The sequence below is a fragment of the Neovison vison genome, chromosome 3 (genome assembly GCF_020171115.1).
Source record: "Neovison vison isolate M4711 chromosome 3, ASM_NN_V1, whole genome shotgun sequence".
Classification (NCBI taxonomy): Eukaryota; Metazoa; Chordata; class Mammalia; order Carnivora; family Mustelidae; genus Neogale; species Neogale vison.
In genome coordinates, this window is record NC_058093.1 from 136,873,368 (window position 1) to 136,893,203 (window position 19,836).

At 47.8% G+C, this 19,836-nt stretch overlaps 1 protein-coding gene across 1 annotated transcript in view; it reads left to right on the top strand.

Annotated features, from left to right (window-relative positions):
- Positions 1-17,912, top strand: part of BCL2 (BCL2 apoptosis regulator) — a 166,256-nt gene extending 148,344 nt beyond the window's left edge. Inside the window, exon 3 of the mRNA XM_044242854.1 lies at positions 14,796-17,912. Coding sequence (XP_044098789.1) covers positions 14,796-14,930 — 135 coding nt within the window. The 3' untranslated portion in view covers positions 14,931-17,912. The remainder of the gene's footprint in view (positions 1-14,795) is intronic.
- The last annotated feature ends 1,924 nt before the right edge of the window (positions 17,913-19,836 follow it).

Genomic DNA, 19,836 nt, shown 5'->3' on the forward strand with positions numbered 1-19,836 from the left:
CTCCAGCTTGCCTCCCCGCCCCCCACCCCGGCTGCACACACAGGCTCCCCTTAGGACCTGCCGTGGCCTGGCTACGAACTCCCACCTTGCTTCCATGTCCTAAAATGCCGTCCCTCCTTCCCTTCCCTCATGCACCCTCCTCCAGGCTCAGCCCCTGTCCCCTGCAGCCCGTCCCAAGGACCCCTGCGGCACTCCCTGAGCCTCCCCGTCACTCCTCAGGCTTTTTGTTGAACCTCGCATCCTTAATGCTCCACCACAACTGGGTGTCCTACGTCTTCTCTGTCTCCCCCAAGAGAAGCACAGTGTGGTGAAAAAGCACGTGCCTGGGAGTTGCCGAGACCCTGATGCAAATTGCAACTGTACCGCAATAAGCTGTGTGACCTTGGGCACATTGTGTAACCTCTCTGGCCCCAGTCTCTTCTGTATAATGTCATTGATAAGAGCCACCTCGGGGGCTTGGCGGCACAGTGAGCTCTCTCTCCTCATCCCAGGAAGAGACACTAAACAAACCCTTCCCTGAGTGGTATGGCCGTGGCTGATTCCTTGATGCCCACATGTCCAAAGGAGAGATCGAAGCCAGAACACTCAGGGCTACACTGACAAGAGAGGACCCAGGCGGGCCGGCCGAGCCCTCCAGAGTTGGCACTCACTTGGTTAGGAAAAGCGTGTCGCACGTGGATCCGAGCTTCATACACCTGGCCAAGGGCTTCCCTTGGCAATAACAATCAGCCGGACCCAAAGTCCTGCCTGAAGGCTCCACCAGCCCAGGCTTGGGCTGCTTCTCATGACCTTAGGGGTGAGCTGTATTTCCAGGAAGACACTGCCGTCTCTGATCGTCCCACTGGAAGAGTGTAGAGCTTTGGATTTGGGTCAGGCACCGAATCCGGTTTAAGGAGTTTGTGGCTGTACACACAGGCCCCGACCCCTGCCACTCGCTGCCTCCACCCCCACCCCCAGCCCCAGCACCGAGTGCCGGGCTGTGCACCGAGCAGGTGCCCCTTGCCTGTGGGCCTCATGAAATTCCCCTGGAGCTGACCAGCTCTCCAGGCTGTCCGCGACGGCAGGAGCCAGCGGGGCCGTGCGGGGGGTGTGGTTCGGCTCCCATCCTGGGTCCCGCCAGCAGCTCTGTGAGCAACTTTGGCGGCCGCCTCCCGCGGGCTCCCTGCCACCAGCCAAGGCTGCGTCCCAGCACACGATGGGCACGATGCTTACCTGGGAGGTCAGGCTCCCCGGGGCACAGCTGCTCTCTTTCTAAGTGTCCGGCCACACGGACAGGCCTTTCTCGGCGAGCATGTGTCATGCTCTGACCTCGTGGATGTCCACAGCGGGACAGGCAGCGGGCGGTTCTCCCCCTGGAAGCTGTGCTGATGGGAGATTTCAGCCCCCGCTACCGGCAGCTCCTCGGTGATGGCTTTTAGGCTCCACGTGCATGCGTGTGTATGTTCCTCTCTTTGAGTCTCTGTGTGTGTGCGTCTCTCTGTCTCGGTCTCTCTCTGCACACATGGGCTCTGTACCGTTCTGGCAACAGGGATCCTCTGCTGTCGGAAGTCCTCCATGGTAAACCTCTACTGACGGAAGCCACGGCAGCCTCTCTGCCTCCCTGCGTGCGTGAGCCTGAATCCACATCCACCGCAATGACCTTCCGTCCCGGCACGCACAGCTGCTGCCCTTGACAGAGACTTTGCGTTTTCCTGTGACAGAGAGGTCCACTGTCCTCCCTGGACACAGGAAGACGGTCTGATGCGGAAGGAAGAGAATTGTCAAAGAGCCAGGCAGTGCGCCTTGAAATGCATCTGTTTTTATTCACGTTGAGTCTTTCCAGGTGAGCTGCACTAAATCATAGGCTACAAAATGAAAGCAGATTTTTTGTAGCACGTCCATAGGGAACCCATGAAGTGGGCTCACCACCATGCTTCTGCCTCTTCCCCAGAGCAGGGAGGGCATACCTGCTTGTCCTCTACAGAGGCCGGACCCACAGTGTAGGGGACAGGCTTCTCCCATGGGCTGCATGGGGATCGCCTCACTTGTTTTGGCTGTCGCACAGTGACTCCCGGGGCTGCAGAATTGGGGAAGGGGGAACAGGGTAAGGCTTAGTACATCTCAGGATGCTTTGGAACAGGATCCTTTTCGGCATCTGGGAGCCTTAAGCAGAGCTTGCAACTTCCTTGCTGCAGACTGAGAACACTGCACCGGCACCGTCAGGGGCAGATCTGGCCTGAGACAGATGTTTGAACCTGTCGGCCAGGCACGGACCCTGGAGCCAGCGCACCACGGAGCTTCCAGAATAGACGTCCATGCTGATTTCTTAACCAGTCCTGCAAGCAAGGGTCAGGCAGGCCCAGCTGGCGGCTGGTGGTGCCCTGCTGAGCCTGGCACCCTTGGAAGACCTATTCTGCTTTGCTCTTTTCCCTCTGAGCTGTCCCCTCCAGGTCTGAGGCCACTTTCAGCAAGTTCCTATTAGGAAATGTGGGTTCTTTGTACTTCCCAGCGCCACTAACCTCAGTCAACACTTGCTGATTTAAACAAGTGAGCATCAGACGTTCGGTCCCCAACTCTGGCCTTCCACGTTTAATAAATGAAGGACCCCCTTCCCCCACTGCCCCCCAGCGGTGGTGTCTTGATGACAGCAATTAGGTCACACTGCAGAACTCAAAAAGCATCTGCTTTCAGTTCTCATTTTTGGCATATTTTCATGAATTAACTCTTACAGTGGCAGCGAGAGGGGTAGGGACCTTGGCCGTGTCTTGCATTTGCAGGCCGAGGGGTGGGCGTGGTAGAACACTGAGTGCTTGGCCCCAACAGTGACCTGCAGGGAGCACACTCACCTGCCATGTGGCACATGGTGATGACATTCACGCTCATGTGTACCAAGGCAGGTCCAGACTGTGGGGAGGGAGCCCCGCCGGTGGCCCCAGATCCCAAGGAAGAATGGTTGGTGGCTGTCTTCCAAATACTAGTTTGCCCAAGGTGTCTCCTGCCCACATCAGGCCGTGGAGGATCTCGTCTTCTACACAGGAGAAACAAAGCTTCCCCAGCTCCTCCCCACTCTGACGTCACCAGTTCTAATTATAACTGGCGTGAGAGGCAGAGAGGTCTGTGTGACAAATGCCCGGATTGTGACCAGTAAATTTTCAGATCAGGGAAACCTAGTGCCCAGATGATCAGGTGAGTTGCTCACCCAGATTGGCACCAGCAATCCTGACTTCTCATCCGGGACAGTCTTCACCCATCATGCCATCTCCCACATTTGTAAAAATTCATGAAAAAGAAGACAGCAGTGGTGCAAAGTTTCAAACCAAAGGAGCCCCCCTCCCACATACCCATGAAGCAAGGGTTACAGAACAATGAGTGTTTCTGTCCAATTCCAAGCTGTGTAAAAAGAGTTGAGTCCCCTTCGTGTAGCATGAGAAATGTAATTAAGGTTGGTTTGTTTGTTTTTATAATTGACATTTCATAAAATTCAACTTAAAGTGATTGGTCCATTGGCTTTCGGTATATTCACAGAGTTGTGCAATCATCACCGTTGTGTAATTCCAGAATGTTTTTTATCACTCCAGGAAAAAAGAAAATCCCTATACTCATGAGCAACCACACTTCATTCTCTTCTCTCCCCAGCCTCTGGCAAACACTGATGTACTTCTCTCCCCATGGATTTGCCTGTTTGGCACATTTCATATAAATGGCATCACACAGTATGGGACCATTTGTGCCTGGGTTCTCTCACTGAGCGTCATGTTTTCAAGGTTCCTCCGTGTTGTAGCTTGGATCAATGCTCCGTTCTTTTTTGTGCCTGAATAATATTCTTTTGTATGGAGGGACCTCCTTTGGCTTCCCTGTTCACCAGTGGATAGACACTTGGGCTGTTCTTAACTTTGGGCTATTCTGAATAATGCCAATGTGAATATTTATGCAGAAGTGTTGGTGTGGACATTTCTTGTTAATTACCTTGGGGTCTCTATCTAGGAGCAGAATTGCTGGTTCACATGGTAGCTGTTCAACTTTTGGAGGAACCACCCCTGGTTTTCACAGTGGCCCCACCACTTTTGTTCCCATCAGCCATGTGTGAGGTCTCCAGTTTCTCTTCCTCCCTGCCAACACTTGTTATTGTCTTTTACATTTTTTTTGTTTACATTTACATTTTTTACATTATAGCCATGCTCTGTGGGTGTGAAGTGACATCTCATTGTGGTTTTGATTTGCATTTCCCTGATGATTAATGATATTGAGCCACCTTTTTGTGACTTTCTTGGGCATTTTGTGTCTTCTTTAGTGAAATGTCTCTTCAGGTCTTAAATGGTTTCTTAAAGGGGCTATCTGTTTTTTTACTGTTGAGTCATTATAATCACACTTCCATGTGCAACACAATAGCATCATTTGCCCACACAGTGAAAATAGCATGGGCCCGAAGCAAGAAGGGGCCAAGTGCCAGAAAATGCAGGGCACGCAGAGGCTTCTAGCCAAAAGAAGGTAGTGGACTAAGGAAGGTAAGGAAGAAAAATGAGGGAACTTTATTTTAAGTCCAAAACATGACAAGGCAGATTGATGTGTGTCTGTGCGGGTAAGGGCACACTGCTTAGGGCTTGGACGGCGTGGGTAGGCCATGAGGTCAACAGCACGTGTCTCTTCTCTGCTCCCCAGAGCACTGCGGAATCAGTGCACCTACATACACAAAGTACTTTGAATGTAAAATGTAAAATGAAAGTGCTCATGCGTGTTAAGGTACTGTAAACGCTTGTGTGTGTATATATATATATATACATATACACACACACACACACACATTTGACTGAGCCTTAAAGGGCGGGGCTTGTGTCTTATTTAGCTTTAAGATTCCTCAGCATCTTACAAAAATGTTTTGCGAATGAATACGCAACCTGAAGATGAGATTTCAAGGTCTAGCATACACGTGGCCTTTAATCTCCACCGTTTGGGTTTATTATATGAACACAGTGAACCAAACGGCACAGCTGTTAGCATCTTTTCAGCACACACTGCCCATTTCCACCTACAATCTTCTGCAGCCCTGAACTGTTCACACCTCCTGGCAGGAGATACCGAGGCGGGCAGGTGGCCTGTGCCCACCCCCTGCAGTATTTGCATAGCTGGTGTTCGGTTGGGAAAGGGGGTGGATTTGTCTATGCAGCTCACTCCTGATGGTCCCGCCTACCTACCCCAGCCCAGATGGCAGTTAGCCTAACAGAACCTGGGACAGCCCAGGAACGGCCAGCTCAGGTCTCCTCCAGTAGGTGGACCTGGCCTGGAACCTAGCTCCATGGCCTCGGGATCCCCAGAACAGACCCCCTTGAAAGTATTTTCATACCGTGCCCAGCTCAGAATCCTTTGGACTTCTCATTTTCTGCCCTCCCTGGCTCCTGCAGGGGGGCCCCAGCCTGATTTGCATCCTCCACTCAGTTTGCATCACTAAATAACACCCAACCATCCCTGGACCAACTTGGGGAGGCGGGCAAGTTTTGTGTTGTGTTTTGTTTGTGTTTTTCATCTCCTGCCATTTCCCTAGCAGGTTTCTAGTTACATTCAGATGACGCGTAGCTTAGGTTTCACTTTATGTCCTTGGCCCGGGATGCAGCGAGCCCGTCCTCCCGGACTCGGAGTCTCCCCAGGGTGAAGCCCGGCTCACTACAGATGGCTTGGGGTGGGGTGGGGGTGCACAGGTCTGCAAGTCTGGGAGAAGGGAGTCACTGTGGCTCTCACGTTGGGTTTCTCTTCGCCAGACAGCTGTGTGTCCTTCAGTTATGTGCTCCCCAGCCGTTGTTGTTGTGTTTTTTTTTTTTTTTCCCTTTCCTTTTCCCCCCAAACCCGGAATCAGTATTTTGGGAGTAAAGGGGGGAGGCAAGGGAGGAAGAGGCGCAGGGGACGAAGCTGGCAACTGCCAAAGCAGCTCTGACATGTACACGGAACCCTCAAGACTCATTCAGCACAAAGTGGCTGCAGAGGAAATCCTGCCGAGCCCACGATAAGGGGGAAATGGAGTCACTTCCTCACCAGCTGCTGTATTCAGGTAGAAAAAGTCCTCACTTCCTCGCGTGTGCTCTGCTGGCCACAACTCACAGAACCCCAGGCAGCTTGCTTCCCCTTTTGATCTCAGCCCAAGTTGTCATCCAGAGAATCGTTGTCTCCTCGGGCTTCGGGGAGAGCTCTCATCTCTTTTGGGCGTGCCCCCCTCCCTCCCTCTCACCTTTGAGTCCTTTCTTTCTACCAGCATCTTCACTCTTGCCTAGGCTGTGTGCCCGGGGGCCATCATAAAGACAGTATCTGGAACGAGGCCCACACCCCTTCGTGGAATGCCTGCTCGTTACCACGGGGTGGGGGGTGGTCTTTATGTCCCCATAGATGTCCACACACAGCATGGGACCTCTGAGCCCCTCCTCCTGTCCTATATAAGGGGCACCAACGTTGCCTCTCTTCCCAGCATCCAGGATTATTGCTTTGTTACCTCCAGGCAGCATTTCCAAAGTGTAAGACATAACACAGCAGGAAGCTCCCTGACAAGAATAAATGGTCAAAGGAGTTTGGAAAATGCACATCTTATCCCTCTCTTGGAGACTCAAGGCACACAGGTAAGGATAATATTCAAAATATTGAAGAACTGGTATGGAACAGACACTGACAAGTCCGATCCGATGCTGACTTCCAATCTGGCTGAACATCAGCCCCCCATAGGAAGATACCAGAGACGGATGCCCCCCCCCCGGCAAAAGAACTAAATTTTGTTTTAGCCCATCGTTTACTTGTCCTTTGAATACCCTCCTTTTAAAAAGATCATCTATTAAGATATGTTTGGGAAAATTTGCTGTATAATGAAAGGAACCCATTATTTCAGTTCCAGAAACATTTGCTGAGTGCCTAATATGAGACAGACACTGGCTCTGGGGATCCAGAGATAAGATGGATTTCCTGCACCTCCAGGTGCTTAGAGTTGATCAGGAGAAGACAGACACGTAAACAGATCATCTTCAGATTATACAGTGAACAAGGAATAGCTGAAGATTACCTAGCTCAACCAAGGGGCTTAGAGAAAATAATTGCACTGAATCCTTGAATGATCCAAAGTTCATTTACAAGTGACCGAGGCTGAGCAGGAGAGCTAGTTTGGGGTCAGAATATTAAGTCTCAGGTACCTTGTTAAGGAATTGAGACTTACACATGGAAGGGACAGAGGTGATTCTGAATACAGCACTCTGGCTGCAAAATGGAGAGGAGATGGAAGGTCAGGGCACCAGACGGGGGGCCGAGAGATCAAGTGGGAAGTGATCGCCGCAGTCCTGGAGAGAGAAGGTAATGGGGATGGAGCAATATGTAGGTGGTCACATCGGTGGTACTTCTGTTGCCCTGTCTGATTCCCTTTGGTCCTCACTGGCTTGGCCTCTAGCGACAAGATACAGCATCTGCCTCTCTTTCCCTGAGGGCTTTCTACAGCCTCTAGGACCCACTTGTCTATGTACACACCCGGACTAAAGTGCTGGGGCATTAATGCCTCCATAGGAACAATCCTCAGCCAGTGAGTGGAAGGTGATGGTGTATAAATACCCCAGGTCCCCAGCCTACCAGTGGGATGACAAAAGGTACTTGATCTGCAGGCCCCCAGTTTTCCCAGCAGGATTAAGCTCCAGGTGCCAATGGTAGTGACCTGCTTGATAAGATAATTTCATGGCTCCTTCCCCACTCCCCTGGTAGTTTCCTGGGATCGTCTCCCAGATAGACTGCTTACACTCAAATCTTCATCTTGGGGTCTGGCTCTGGGAGAACCCAGCCTCAGACTGTGGGCTTTGCCAATGAATGAGGGGGGCGGTGAGGAAGAGGAAAGCCTCTAGGAGACTCTGAGAGTGTGGGTTTACTTGACAGCACGGGCATGGGGAAGGTAGGAAAAGAGGCAGGCTTGCTTGAGGGGACGATGATAATTCCAGTTGGGGACAGGCTAGGCTGCCTTGTCACTTCTGGTGCGACACCATAGAAAGCAACTGGAATGGAATCTAGCAGTCAGAGGAGCAGGTGGGACTCCATATGAAGGTTTCAGAGTCATCATCAGAGGGATGGTATATGTAAGACCATGAGAGGGAAGGAGACTGGTCAAAGAGAGAAGATGGTCCCGACAGAAGCCCAGGGAGCACTGAGTACCCATCAGGGCAGGCAGAGGAGAAGGTACCCATGAATGAGGCAGAGAAGACATTCTTCAGGATGCAAAGATTTTCGGTGGGTTCTGAGTCCAGGTGCCAAAGCATTCAGTAGATGCAACCTGAGACTCATCTAGTGAATTTAGCCATGAGGATGGTGCTGGTGGTCTCTGGAGGGTGTTTTCAGAGGTACAATGGGGGAAGCAGCTGGGCTCAGTGAATTAAAATGTGGGTGAGAACACAGCAAGTGAGGGTGGGTTTAGTAGCTTGTCCAGGAAGACCAGGAGAGAGACAAGAGTTAAAGTGCAACAGCATCAGCCTGGACATTTTGAGGAAATATGAATGTTTATATACAAAGGAAAAAGAGACAGAAGAAACAATGGGGTTGAAATTGTAGTTGAGAGCATGAACAATAGATGGAAGAAGGTTCTAGAAGCAATGGGAAGCAGTGGAATAAGGATGCAAAGTGGAAAGGAGCAGAGAAGGACAGATAGTGTTGTAATCAGTGGGTGTGCCAGGACAGGAAGCTGCGGTGATTCTGGCCCAGTGGCCCCGATTTTCTCAGAGAAGAAGGGGCTAACCTCAGGTGACAACACGGAGGAAAATGGTAGCTATTCAGAATGGTCATGGAAGGGAGCAGAGTAAAGATCTGACCCAGGGTAAAGAAAAGGAACGTGTCCAGAACTCACTGAGTCTAGAGACCATGAATTTAGAGCAGTGCTGGGCTCCATGGTTGGGTGACTACTTCAGCAACCCTTGGAAGGCCAGATGAGGCTGCTGTGGGATGGGGTTAGGGCTGGAGGCAGAGGAAGGTAGGGATGGGAGGAAGCAAGCTCAGGGAGGCAGGGGGAGGTGCCCAGGGAGATAGAAGAACCAACTGCTGGCCAGTGTTCTGATCTATTAAGCGTAGGAAACAAACCCAGTTTCTACTCTCCTCCTCCACCTCGCATCTGCTAATCAGTGCATACTGGCAGTTAAATTCACTGTGCCTGTCTAGGTTTCATTTGTCTCAAACTACTACAAAAAGGGCTGATGTCTTTACTGGACATTGTTATATCGGTGCAGGTCTGGACTGACTTGGAGGTTCCTTCCAGCTAAAGCTTTTGCCATTATTAGGGTTCACCTTCTTCTTTTTCTTTTCCTTCCCTAGCCTTGAGGTTGTCAAGAAGAAGGTCACCCATGGAGACAACATTAAAAAGCCATGAAAAATAGAAAATATCAAAGACATTCTATAGCGGTGTTCGATTTCCTGTTGGCACTATCTGATTTTCTTTTTACTTTCCTCTTACTGCTGACAGAATCTTCTGCTCTGTGCAGGATACAAAATGGCAGCATGAATTGGTTTCATTTAATTCAAATGTCCCTTAGAGACATCATCTCTCACTGGATTGTATGCTTAGTGAGGGCAGACTGGTTTTCCCCTTGGGATCTCCCATGACTGTATAAGGTCCATATCCACAGTCAGCTCAGAGATTGTGGAATGTAGCTGAATTTCTAGTTTGTTTATATCCAACAGGGTCATATTTATGTTTCCCAGTGTTTAAGGAGATCTTTGAACCACCACGAGTCAGGGGCCTGACCTGGCTGACACTGGTTTAGCTGTCACATGTTGCACTCAGAACTATGTTAGGAACGTCTTTCCTGGCCAGTAAATATAGGGTACAATTTTTATTGGCTGAACACCATTCCACTGTATTGAAGTGCCATGAGTTCACCTAACCAGTCATATTCTCAGACATTTCACTCCTCTTCGGGCTTTATCTCCGATAACCAACCTGTGCATTTTGTTATTTTTTCCTGCTAAATAACTAGGAGTGGAATTCCCAACAAAAGGATAATATTTTTAAAGCTTCTGATATGCCTTGCCAAATGCAAATACAATTTATCTTTACCTGGGAGTCCACCCATTTTGTTAGAATATCTGGGCCTCCCACCCCTAATTCCCACCCCATCCTTTTTGGCGAAACTCGGTATTCTTTTCCGTTTTTGCCAATCTGACCCATTTGGTGTTTAATCTCATTTTATTTGGAATCAGGTTTAAGTGAAACTTCTTGAAGGATACTGGAGGGAAAAGGAAAATTTTGGGGGGGCGCCTGGGTGGCTCAGAGGGTTAAAGCCTCTGCCTTCGGCTCAGGTCATGATCCCAGGGTCCTGGGATCGAGCCCCGCATCGGGCTCTCTGCTCAGTGGGAAGCCTGCTTCCTCCTCTCTCTCTCTCTGCCTGCCTCTCTGTCTACTTGTGGTCTCTGTCTGTCAAATAAATAAATACAATCTTTTAAAAAAAAGGAAAATTTTGGAGAGCAGCTGCCTCAAGGGAGAGGTATCCATGTGTGTGTGTTTTTGAGAGAGAGAGAGAGAAAGAATCAGGTGGGAGAGGTCCCATGAGCAAAGTTGAGGAAGCCTGAGGACACTTTTGCTGTCCTCCCTGCTTGGGAGTCTTGAGTATGATCTGCTCCTGTCCACACCTCCCTGGCTTACTTCTAACTCTGTAGCAAGGGTCTGGGGTCAGGGAGTCCAGCCATCTGCCCTGGTGGGCCAGCTCTTGGTGGGACTCAGACTCAATCTGTGGCCTCTGAATTTGAAGTCCATGGAGAAGCCATCTGCGAAGGAGCACCCAGAGCTGGGGCCCAGCCCACCTCGTCCATGGGGAAGTGGTGGGGGGTCAGCTAAAGGAGAAAGGCCGGTCACCTGGGAACCCGCCATGCATTTCCGGGACTCGGGCAGCGCTCCTGCCCATGCAGACGTGAGCCTGGGTTGCGGCGCCCTCCAAGTGCACAGACTGGGATTTTATCCGAATCATATGATGATGGCTCAGGTTTTCTTTTTCCCTCTTTGTTGCTTTTAATACATAAAATGAGCATGTGTTTATTTAAAACAGCTTTCAAACTTAAACAAATAATGACAGACTGTTCAAACAGACTTCGGAAATCGCCCTAATCAGGATGTTTGAAAAAGCAAGAAGACGCTCCATAAAAGTAGCTTTTAGGACCTCCAGTCCTGAAACCACAGCGTCTGCTTTGCACTTTGCAGTCGTGGATGGGCAAAGCTGGGGGGCCAGATTCAGTCTGGGGGTGGGGGGTCAAATGATGCCCCTCATCCCTACCACCTGGCTTCGTGATTTCTGAGGAAGTAGAGGTGGGCAGTGCGTTACCACTTCCCATCTTTGACCAGAACATGTCACATGTATATTTGTACATTTTAACTCATAACTTCTATAGCAATGACCAGGCATCTTCAAAAGCAGACTCCTTTCGGGGCTGGGGCCGCAGGGAGCTAGTAAATTGCTCCTGTGAAAGAGGGGACTCGGCAGACCCTCTGGAGGGCAGGCCAGGAGTAGGAGGGATGGAGCAGGTTTGCAAGAGGGCGGACCAGCGAACAAGTTATACGTCCACTAGTTCACATTCGAGGCCACGTTTACGAGGGGCTCTGAGTCACCTATGTTAATCTTCATTGCAGCCAATTTTGTGGATGAAATAAATAAGGCTTGGGGTTGGATAATTCACTCAAGGTCAGAAGCAATAAAATGTCAAAACTGGGATTTCACCCAGACCTCCTTCTCCAAGTTGAGAGCCATCCCCTGACCCCTGGGGCTGCGTCAGCAACTCTATGTTCATTCTTTGAGTCAGGAGATGCTATTTTAGCTCATCTCACTCCAGAAATGATGTTTTTTTCTTTCTAATGCACACCAGAAATGGCCCATCGGGTCCATTAGGAGCACAGTTATTTACGTCAGGGGATGGTGGTTGGGAGAGGAAATCGCTCAGCCACAGAGAGGTAGGGGTATTTGGAGAGGCATTTCTTGTGCCCCCTGGTATCTGTGTCGTGTCCCAGGTGAACAGGGAGAAAATGCCAGCCCTAGTTTGTCCCCGCTTCCCCCACTTTCTCAGAATGGCTCCATGGCCAGAAAGGTCAGATGGCAAGGGGCTTAGTCTCTTTCCCATTCTGCCAAAGAAAACCCCCCTGGTAATTAAAGAAAGGCAGAACACAACCATCAACCTCAGCGCTGAGCCAGTCTGCCGACAGCACAGGGCCTGGGTCCTGAAGGATTCCGGGCATCAGCTGCTGTAGGAGGTTCCAGCGAGAGAGCAGCCTGGAAGGGTGGGCTGTGAGCTGTTTGCAGCCGTTGTCTGTGGGATCCTGGGACGCACTTTACAAGAAGCAGAGTTTCTCCTGCTCGTAAATCTGTCCTGACCCATTCCTGCCCCATTTGTCCCTGATTATATATAGGGAAGGTGTGTTCCTTGACTAGCAGTCAGGGTTGTTACCTCAGCTTTGTGCTGAGAGCACTACACACATATCTCATTGATGTGTATTGCCTTGCTTTCCTAAGGCTCAAATTTAGAAAATGTCAACAATGGATTAAAAAAGAAGAAACCCTTTGCGCCCTCTCCTGGCAAAAGTTAGCGTAGTGCGTCTGTAAGCCCAGGGCACCCACTTCCTGGGGAGCAGTGCTTGTCTGGGCTAACTAACTCATCTTGCGTTAATCTGACCAAAGCCATTGACACACAAGATGGACGAGTAGGGTTTCTGTGGTCTGTGATCAGAGTTTCTCCTACACCTTTCTTCACATGGTTTCTCAGCTTCAAGTCTGTTGGCAGTTTGGCTGGGGACTGTCCTGTGCATTGTGGGATATTGAACGGCGTCTCTGGCCAAATACCCATTAAACGCCAATAACACCCCTACCAAAAATGTTTCCAGACATTGCCAAATGTCCCCTAGGGCCAAGATGACCCCCAGTGAGAACCATTGCCCTAAACCCTTGTCTGCCTTTTGTACAGGGTTTCCTTGGTCAAGGGCAACCAGAGAGAGTGAATGAGAATATCTCATCAGAAACATTTTGTGACCGTCAGGAACAGCAGTTTTGATGACCGATCATTTGGATTCATTTCTAGGAATTTGTCCCCAAAAAGCAAACTTAGCAAATGGAAAGAAATTCATGTTCAAAAATGTATCATAATATTATTTATGACCGTGAAAGTTCCAAAAAGATAAAGATTCGGTGACAGAATATATGACAGAATATATGACATGGAATACTAGACAGTCCTGAAAATGACTGTGTGGATCTATATTTAATAACATGAGAAGTTACCCCAATTATGCACTAAACGCTCACCTTTAAGACCACTCCCAAGATTCCCAGAGGTTACATATAGAAGGAATCCTTTCAAACAGGCAGAATAAACATCTGGTGAAGTATTAGGCCAAAGACAGAATTCAAACCAATGACTGACTTCAGAAAACATTAAGTGTCAATTGAATTGATACTTATTAAGTGCCTCCATGTGCCAAAACCAGGAACAGCTCTGGAGAGACAAAGCTGATCCCTGCTCCCTCGTGCAGCACTTGCCTTAAACAGACAGAAACGCTGAGCATTATCAGAACTCCCTCCACACAGCAACGCTACAGGTGTGGGTGTGTTACTGTCTTGTGTGCTCTGATGCCACGTTGTTGGGAATAACTGGAAGTATGTCTTGTTCTCTTCATGCCTGAATAAATCATACCAAGCAAAAAGAATTTTAATTACTGGTTTATATATGCAGATCTACTTAGAGAGTTGTCCAACTACTCATTGGATCCAACAAATGTCCCCCAACAAATCTAAGAAATGAGCATTCAATCCAATCTCAAACAATCCAGATAACTTGGCCATGACTCCCATTGGAGCCCTACAGACCTGACTTCAAGGCAGCAATAAGAAAGGATGAGAGGAGCCATCTTCCTTCCTCGGGTCCGTGTGTGTTCAGTGACACCTAACTGACCATAAGTGACCACATGCTTTGCGAAGTTCACAACTTGAGTTAAATGCAAGGTTGTGGTCATCCAGCCTGGCCACTGCCAGACAAAACCCTGAGACAGCTTTTTTACCCAGGAGAGCCCATTGTTGACTTCAGAGTCTAGGTATGCCACCCTGCTTGTGTGCACCTTGCCAGCGTCCTGGACAGACCAAGCACTCTCACAGAGGTGCCGTGAGCCGTGGGAGGGCCGGAGCGACTCAAGAGCACTGGTTTGGATCTGGGTTCGAATCCCGGCACCGCCGCTTAGTAGACAAATCCCTTAATGTCTGTTTTTTCCACACAGGTTTCATTTTCCTCTAATCAAGAGAAGCAAATAAAATGACTCCATAATATTGGTATGAAGAATAAATAAAATAATAATTTGAGGCATTTATTACAAGTGCCTGGCCTATAGCAAGTGTACCATAAAGGAGCATACTTGAACCTACTGTTTCTTACTATTTTTAGGGATGGCCATGCTAGCTAAAATTGCTAGCCTTCAGTATTTTCCAGCTGCATTTGCTGTTTTATTTTTCTCCTTAGCACCTAGCACTCTCTCGCACACTCTCTGATACATTTATCTTGTTTGCCATCTATGGCCTGCAACGAGATAAAAGCCGGGCGAAGTAGGAACTTTCAGCCGGCTTCCCTCACTGCTGTGTCTCTGTGGTGCCCGGCTCATCAACGGGATTTCAATGAATACTTCTTGAATGAGAGTTTGAAAAGTGGGTCCGAATCACCGCCCCAGAAGAGCGTTTCACTTTTCCTCATGCCCTGAGGAAGGCGCCCGGCTCCTGGAGCTGGATGCTATCCTCCCCATAGGCCGACATCCTGTGCTCTCTCTCTCTCTCTCTAATTCTCTTTCTCTCCCCCTCTCTCCCCTGCAGGATGCCTTTGTGGAGCTGTACGGCCCCAGCGTGCAGCCTCTGTTTGACTTCTCCTGGCTGTCCCTGAAGGCCCTGCTCAGTCTGGCCCTGGTGGGAGCTTGCATCACCCTGGGTGCCTACCTGGGCCACAAGTGAAGTCAGTAGGCCTGCCACAAACAAATATGCAAAAGGTTCACTAAAGCAGTAGAAATATATGCATTGCCAGTGCCGTACCATGAAACGAAGCTGTGGTCTCTTAAAAACAAAACACAAAACAAAACAAAAACAGCTTTCAGGCTCAGAGTCGAATCAGCTATTTACTGCCAAAGGGAAATACCGTTTATTTTTTACATTATCAAGAAAAAAAAAAAAAAAGATTTATTTATTTAAGACCGGCCCATCGAACCTCCTGTCTTTGGAAACCCTGCCACTAATTGGCAAGCCCCACCTGTGCAGCTCCACCTGGACCTCCTGTGCCTATAAACACGGATTTGTTTTCCATGTTGTTGGCTGGACTGACTCACCATCTGAAGAGCAAACGAACTGACTGACAGAGGACTTGACGGTTCCAGAAGCCGGGTGTCTGGCTGCTGGAGGTTAGGAAGAAGGTGTTCATTTTCCTTGCTCTTTTTCTTTTCTTTTCTTTTTTTTTTTCTTTTTGCCCCGGGGGGCTGCGATATGAAGAGAGGGAAGGCGCTCGATGGGAAGTCCATTCTTCCCTGGCCTGAAGAACAGACACTTAGCATTTGGCTCACATGGTACAGACCCGGTTGGAAGAAACAACAACAACAACAACAACAACAACAAAACCTGGGAACTTCAGATGGAATTGGCGTCCACCAAGATTTCCGCACCGAAGGACAGTGATGGGGAAAATGCCGTGAAACCATAGGAAAGTATTTTTTTAAGCTACCAATTGTGCCGAGAAGCATTCTAGCAATTTATCCAATAGCATCCAGTACCTTAAAGCCCTGATGTGTATATTCAGACATTTTGGATACTCCACCCCCCCCCCCCAGATACTGGCTCTGTCTGTGTATGAAACAGAATCCTCCAGGAGGCGAGGAAGTGAACGTTCTGGTGACTTATCCAGAAGCATCAGGCCGCCACAAGTGCCTGCGTTTCCCTAAGAGGCCACGGCCTGCAGTCCCGCCTTGCCCCGGCTCGGAGGCCTCGTCCTGGAACGGAGCCTGGGCGCTCGCTGGCTGCTCGAGGCTTTTACACAGAGCAGTGCGGTCTCCGAGCGCCTGGAGCCGACAGAGCTCAGAATCCCGCTGTCGAGAAAGAACAGTCGTGGCCCCCCGGGCCCCCTCATTGGGCCCTTTTCCTCGTGGAGCGGGGAACCTGGGAGCCAAGGCTCTTAAGACGTTTATCACTGTGGAGGGAAGGGAACAGGCACTGAGCCTTTCCCTGCGGAGGGCGGTGGCCTCGCCGCCACCGGCAGGAAACCCGGAAGGAGACAAGTGCATCTTGGGCGCCGCATGGCCACGGCGCATGCGTGTTGGCCGCGCGGCCGCCCGTCTTGGCGCACAGTTGAGAGCAAGGCTTTTCGTGACCTTGGGGAAAGTCGTAAATGCTAAAGGAAGCGTTGGAATGAGGTGTCATGGATTAATCAACCCATGTCTCTGGAGTTACGATTTAAAACATTACCTTGTCATTGTAGTTTTGTTTTGTTTTGTTTTGTTTGGAAAACCTGACAGAGGAGGGGGGGAAAAGTTCCAGGTGTGGAATGTGGAAATTATCTGTACATCCTGGGGCATTAAAAAAGAAAAGAAAAAAAAAAAAAAATGGTGGAAACTCTAGAGAAGTAGCAATGAAGTGAAATCTGCAACAAACAAACTAGAAAATGTTTTTTTCAAGTTTAGAATCAGCTTTGAGACGTTCATGGAATAACTGTGGCATTATTGCATTATATACCATTTATCTGTATTAACTTCGGAATGTACTATGTTCAATGTTTAATGCTGTGGTTAATATTTTGAAAGCTGCTTTAAAAAGAGAAAGATACATGCATCTCAGCATTTTTTTTTAATTGTACTTAGTTATGGCCTCCACACTTCGTTAGCAAAAATTATCATTTTTCTGTTTGAGATTTTTGTCTCAGTTGTTTCAAAAGCATTTCTGAGAAGGTGAGAGAAGCCCCGGGTCTCAGCTGCTGAAAACCCCGGAGCACGTTGGCCACTGTGGAGCTTCGCTTCAACCTAGTTATGTGCATTTCCACGTCAACAGAATTGTTTATTGTGAAGGATATATCTGTTGTCCCTTTGACCTTGTTCCTTGAAGGTTTCCTAGTCCCTGGGCAAATCAGAATCTAACATATTATTTAGAATGACATACATGTTTGGTTAAACCCATGAGATTCATTCAGCTGAAAATCCAGACGGGAAATGACCAGGGGATTAAATTCTGGCCATGACGGTTTGACCTTCAGAGGGTTGCTTTATGTGGTCTGCTTTGACAGAGACCCGTCTAGAGCACTCCTGCCCTCCTTCCACAGGCCCTTTTCAGTGGCTGTCCTTCGGATTCTTCCTGAAATACAGTGGCGCCTGTGCCCCACTCTGAGAAAGCAGGAAACCCATGGTATGAAGCCAGACCTCCCTGGCAGGCCTCAGGGAACAGAATGATCAGACCCTTTGAATGATTCTAATTTTTAAGCAAAATACTATTTTGTGAAAGGTTTACATTGTCAAAAGCGATGAGTAGGGAATATCAAATCCTGTGCTGCTATCCTTCCAAGATCATGGTAGTGGAGTCAATTTGCAGTACACTCCAAGTGGCAAAATCCTCCAAGCTGCTTTAGAAGTAACCATGAAGAACACAGACATTTTTAATATAAAGCCTGTTTTGTCTTTTGTTGTTGTTATTGTTTGTATTGTTCAAAGGCGGAGTATTCTAAAAATGTATATATATATATATAAAAAAAAAAAAAAAAAGGTCATGGGGGCTAATTTCTGGCCGGTTTTGTTTTGCCACGGGCTTTGTTCTCTGGTTTTAATGGTAAATGTTCCTGGCTGCCGAACCCCCAAATTGTACAGTATTGTGGCTCCACTCACTCTAATAAGAGTAGTCAATGTTGCATTTTTCTTGTTCTAAAAAACATGTTAGAAGCAATGAACATATATAAAAGCCTCAACTAGTCCTCTTTTTCCCTCCTTTCTTTCAATGTGTCCATTAATTTGCGGTCAAACAACAGAGAAGTATTCCTACCGATTTCGTGTTGAGAAGGGATTCGTACCTGCGTTACTCTCAACGTGGTGTGTATATGGGCCAAGGTCAGGGTTAAATAGAACACGAACATTTTCCAAATTGGGGTCAAGGGCTTTAAACAGAGCCACAAGGAGCAAGCACCCAGGAGCCACCTTGGCCCTCCCAAGCCATCACAGCAGGTCAAATGACAAATGACATGCTCCAGAGCACACTATTCATCTCCGACTTTGCAGAGGCTGAAAACTCTCATAAGTGTAAGATTTAAAGTAAAATCACATTTCAAATTAAGGAAGCACCTTGCTATAGTTCAAGCAAAAACAACAACAAAAAAAACCACCACCAACATCCTCTGCCCCAGTCTACTTAACCTCTGCATATTCAGGTATGACCTTCCATTCAGATGTGACTTGTGTTTCATTAGTAACTGTTTATTGTTTCTCATCTGAGGACCCAGGCCTGGTCCATTATGGGAAATTAGGAAGCGATTATAAATCAAGAGGAGTTATAATCATCAAGAGGAGGATTAAACGTAAATAAGTAGTCTACAATTAAACTTAGGCTAAAATGACATTTATAAATGTGAACTTCAGTGCTAATTTCAATTGTACTTTTAGGGAAGAGGCTGTTTTTATACTTTCTTATCACTTATAGTTAGTAATGGACACCTACTCTATCAGAAAAAAACAGGAAGGGCTTGAAATATAAGCCATTCTAAGGAAATTAGGGAGTCAGTTGAAATTCTATTCTGATCTTATTCTGTGGTGTCTTTTGCAGCCCAGACAAATGTGGTTACACACTTTTTAAGAAATACAATTCTACATTGTCAGGCTTATGAAGGTTCCAATCAGATCTTTATTGTTATTCAATTTGGATCTTTCAGGGATTTTTTTTTTTTTAATTATTATGGGACAAAGGACATTTGTTGTCGGGATGTGAGGGAAGAATTTTCAGAGGAGCAAAACATTCCCAAAACTGGATTAGGAGGTTTTCAGAATAGCCAGGCTTGTGGGGTATGAAATGGAAGCAAGCGGGACCTTTACAAGGGTCTATGTGATACCTCTGCAAAGGACCTTCTGCAATAAATATTTTTAATATTTTAATTTTAATATTAATTTTAATTTGATTTAATTTTAATATTAATTTTATTATTTTTAAGAAATATTTTTAAACTCTGCAGTATGTGTAGATTCTAAAAACATCAGAATGTCGACATCTAGCTCTTTTTTTTTTTTTTTAAGATTTTATTTATTTATTTGACAGACAGAGATCACAAGTAGGCAGAGAAGCAGACAGAGAGAGAGGAGGAAGCCTGCTCCCTGCTGAGCAGAGAGCCCAATGCGGGGCTCCATCCTAAGACCCTAGGATCATGACCTGAGTCGAAGGCAGAGGCTTTAACCCACTGAGCCACCCAGGTGCCCCTAGCTCTCTCTTTTAAAGCTGTTTTATTTTATTTTAAGAGCGGGAGGGAGAGAGAGAATCTTATGCAGGCTCAACACCCAGCGTGGAGTCCAATAAGGGGCTCGATCTCAGGACCCTGAGATCATGACCTGAGCCGAAATCAAGAGTCAGATGCTTAATCAACTGAGCCACCCAGGCGCCCCCAACTCTCTTTTAAACACTTAGCATCAATGGTATATATTTTAAGTCTGGATAGGTCTAATGGCTCTTTAAACAACAAATTTTGTTTTAACCAAGAGGAGACTTAATGAAAACTTCTGGTTGGTAGGGACATCTGTTCCTAAATACTTATTATGCAGAATACAGAAAAAAAAAAAGTGTGAAACTGAATTAGGTAAGTGGTATACAAGTCCCTTATCCTTACCCAAAGAATCACTCTGTTCATGACTCTGCCCAT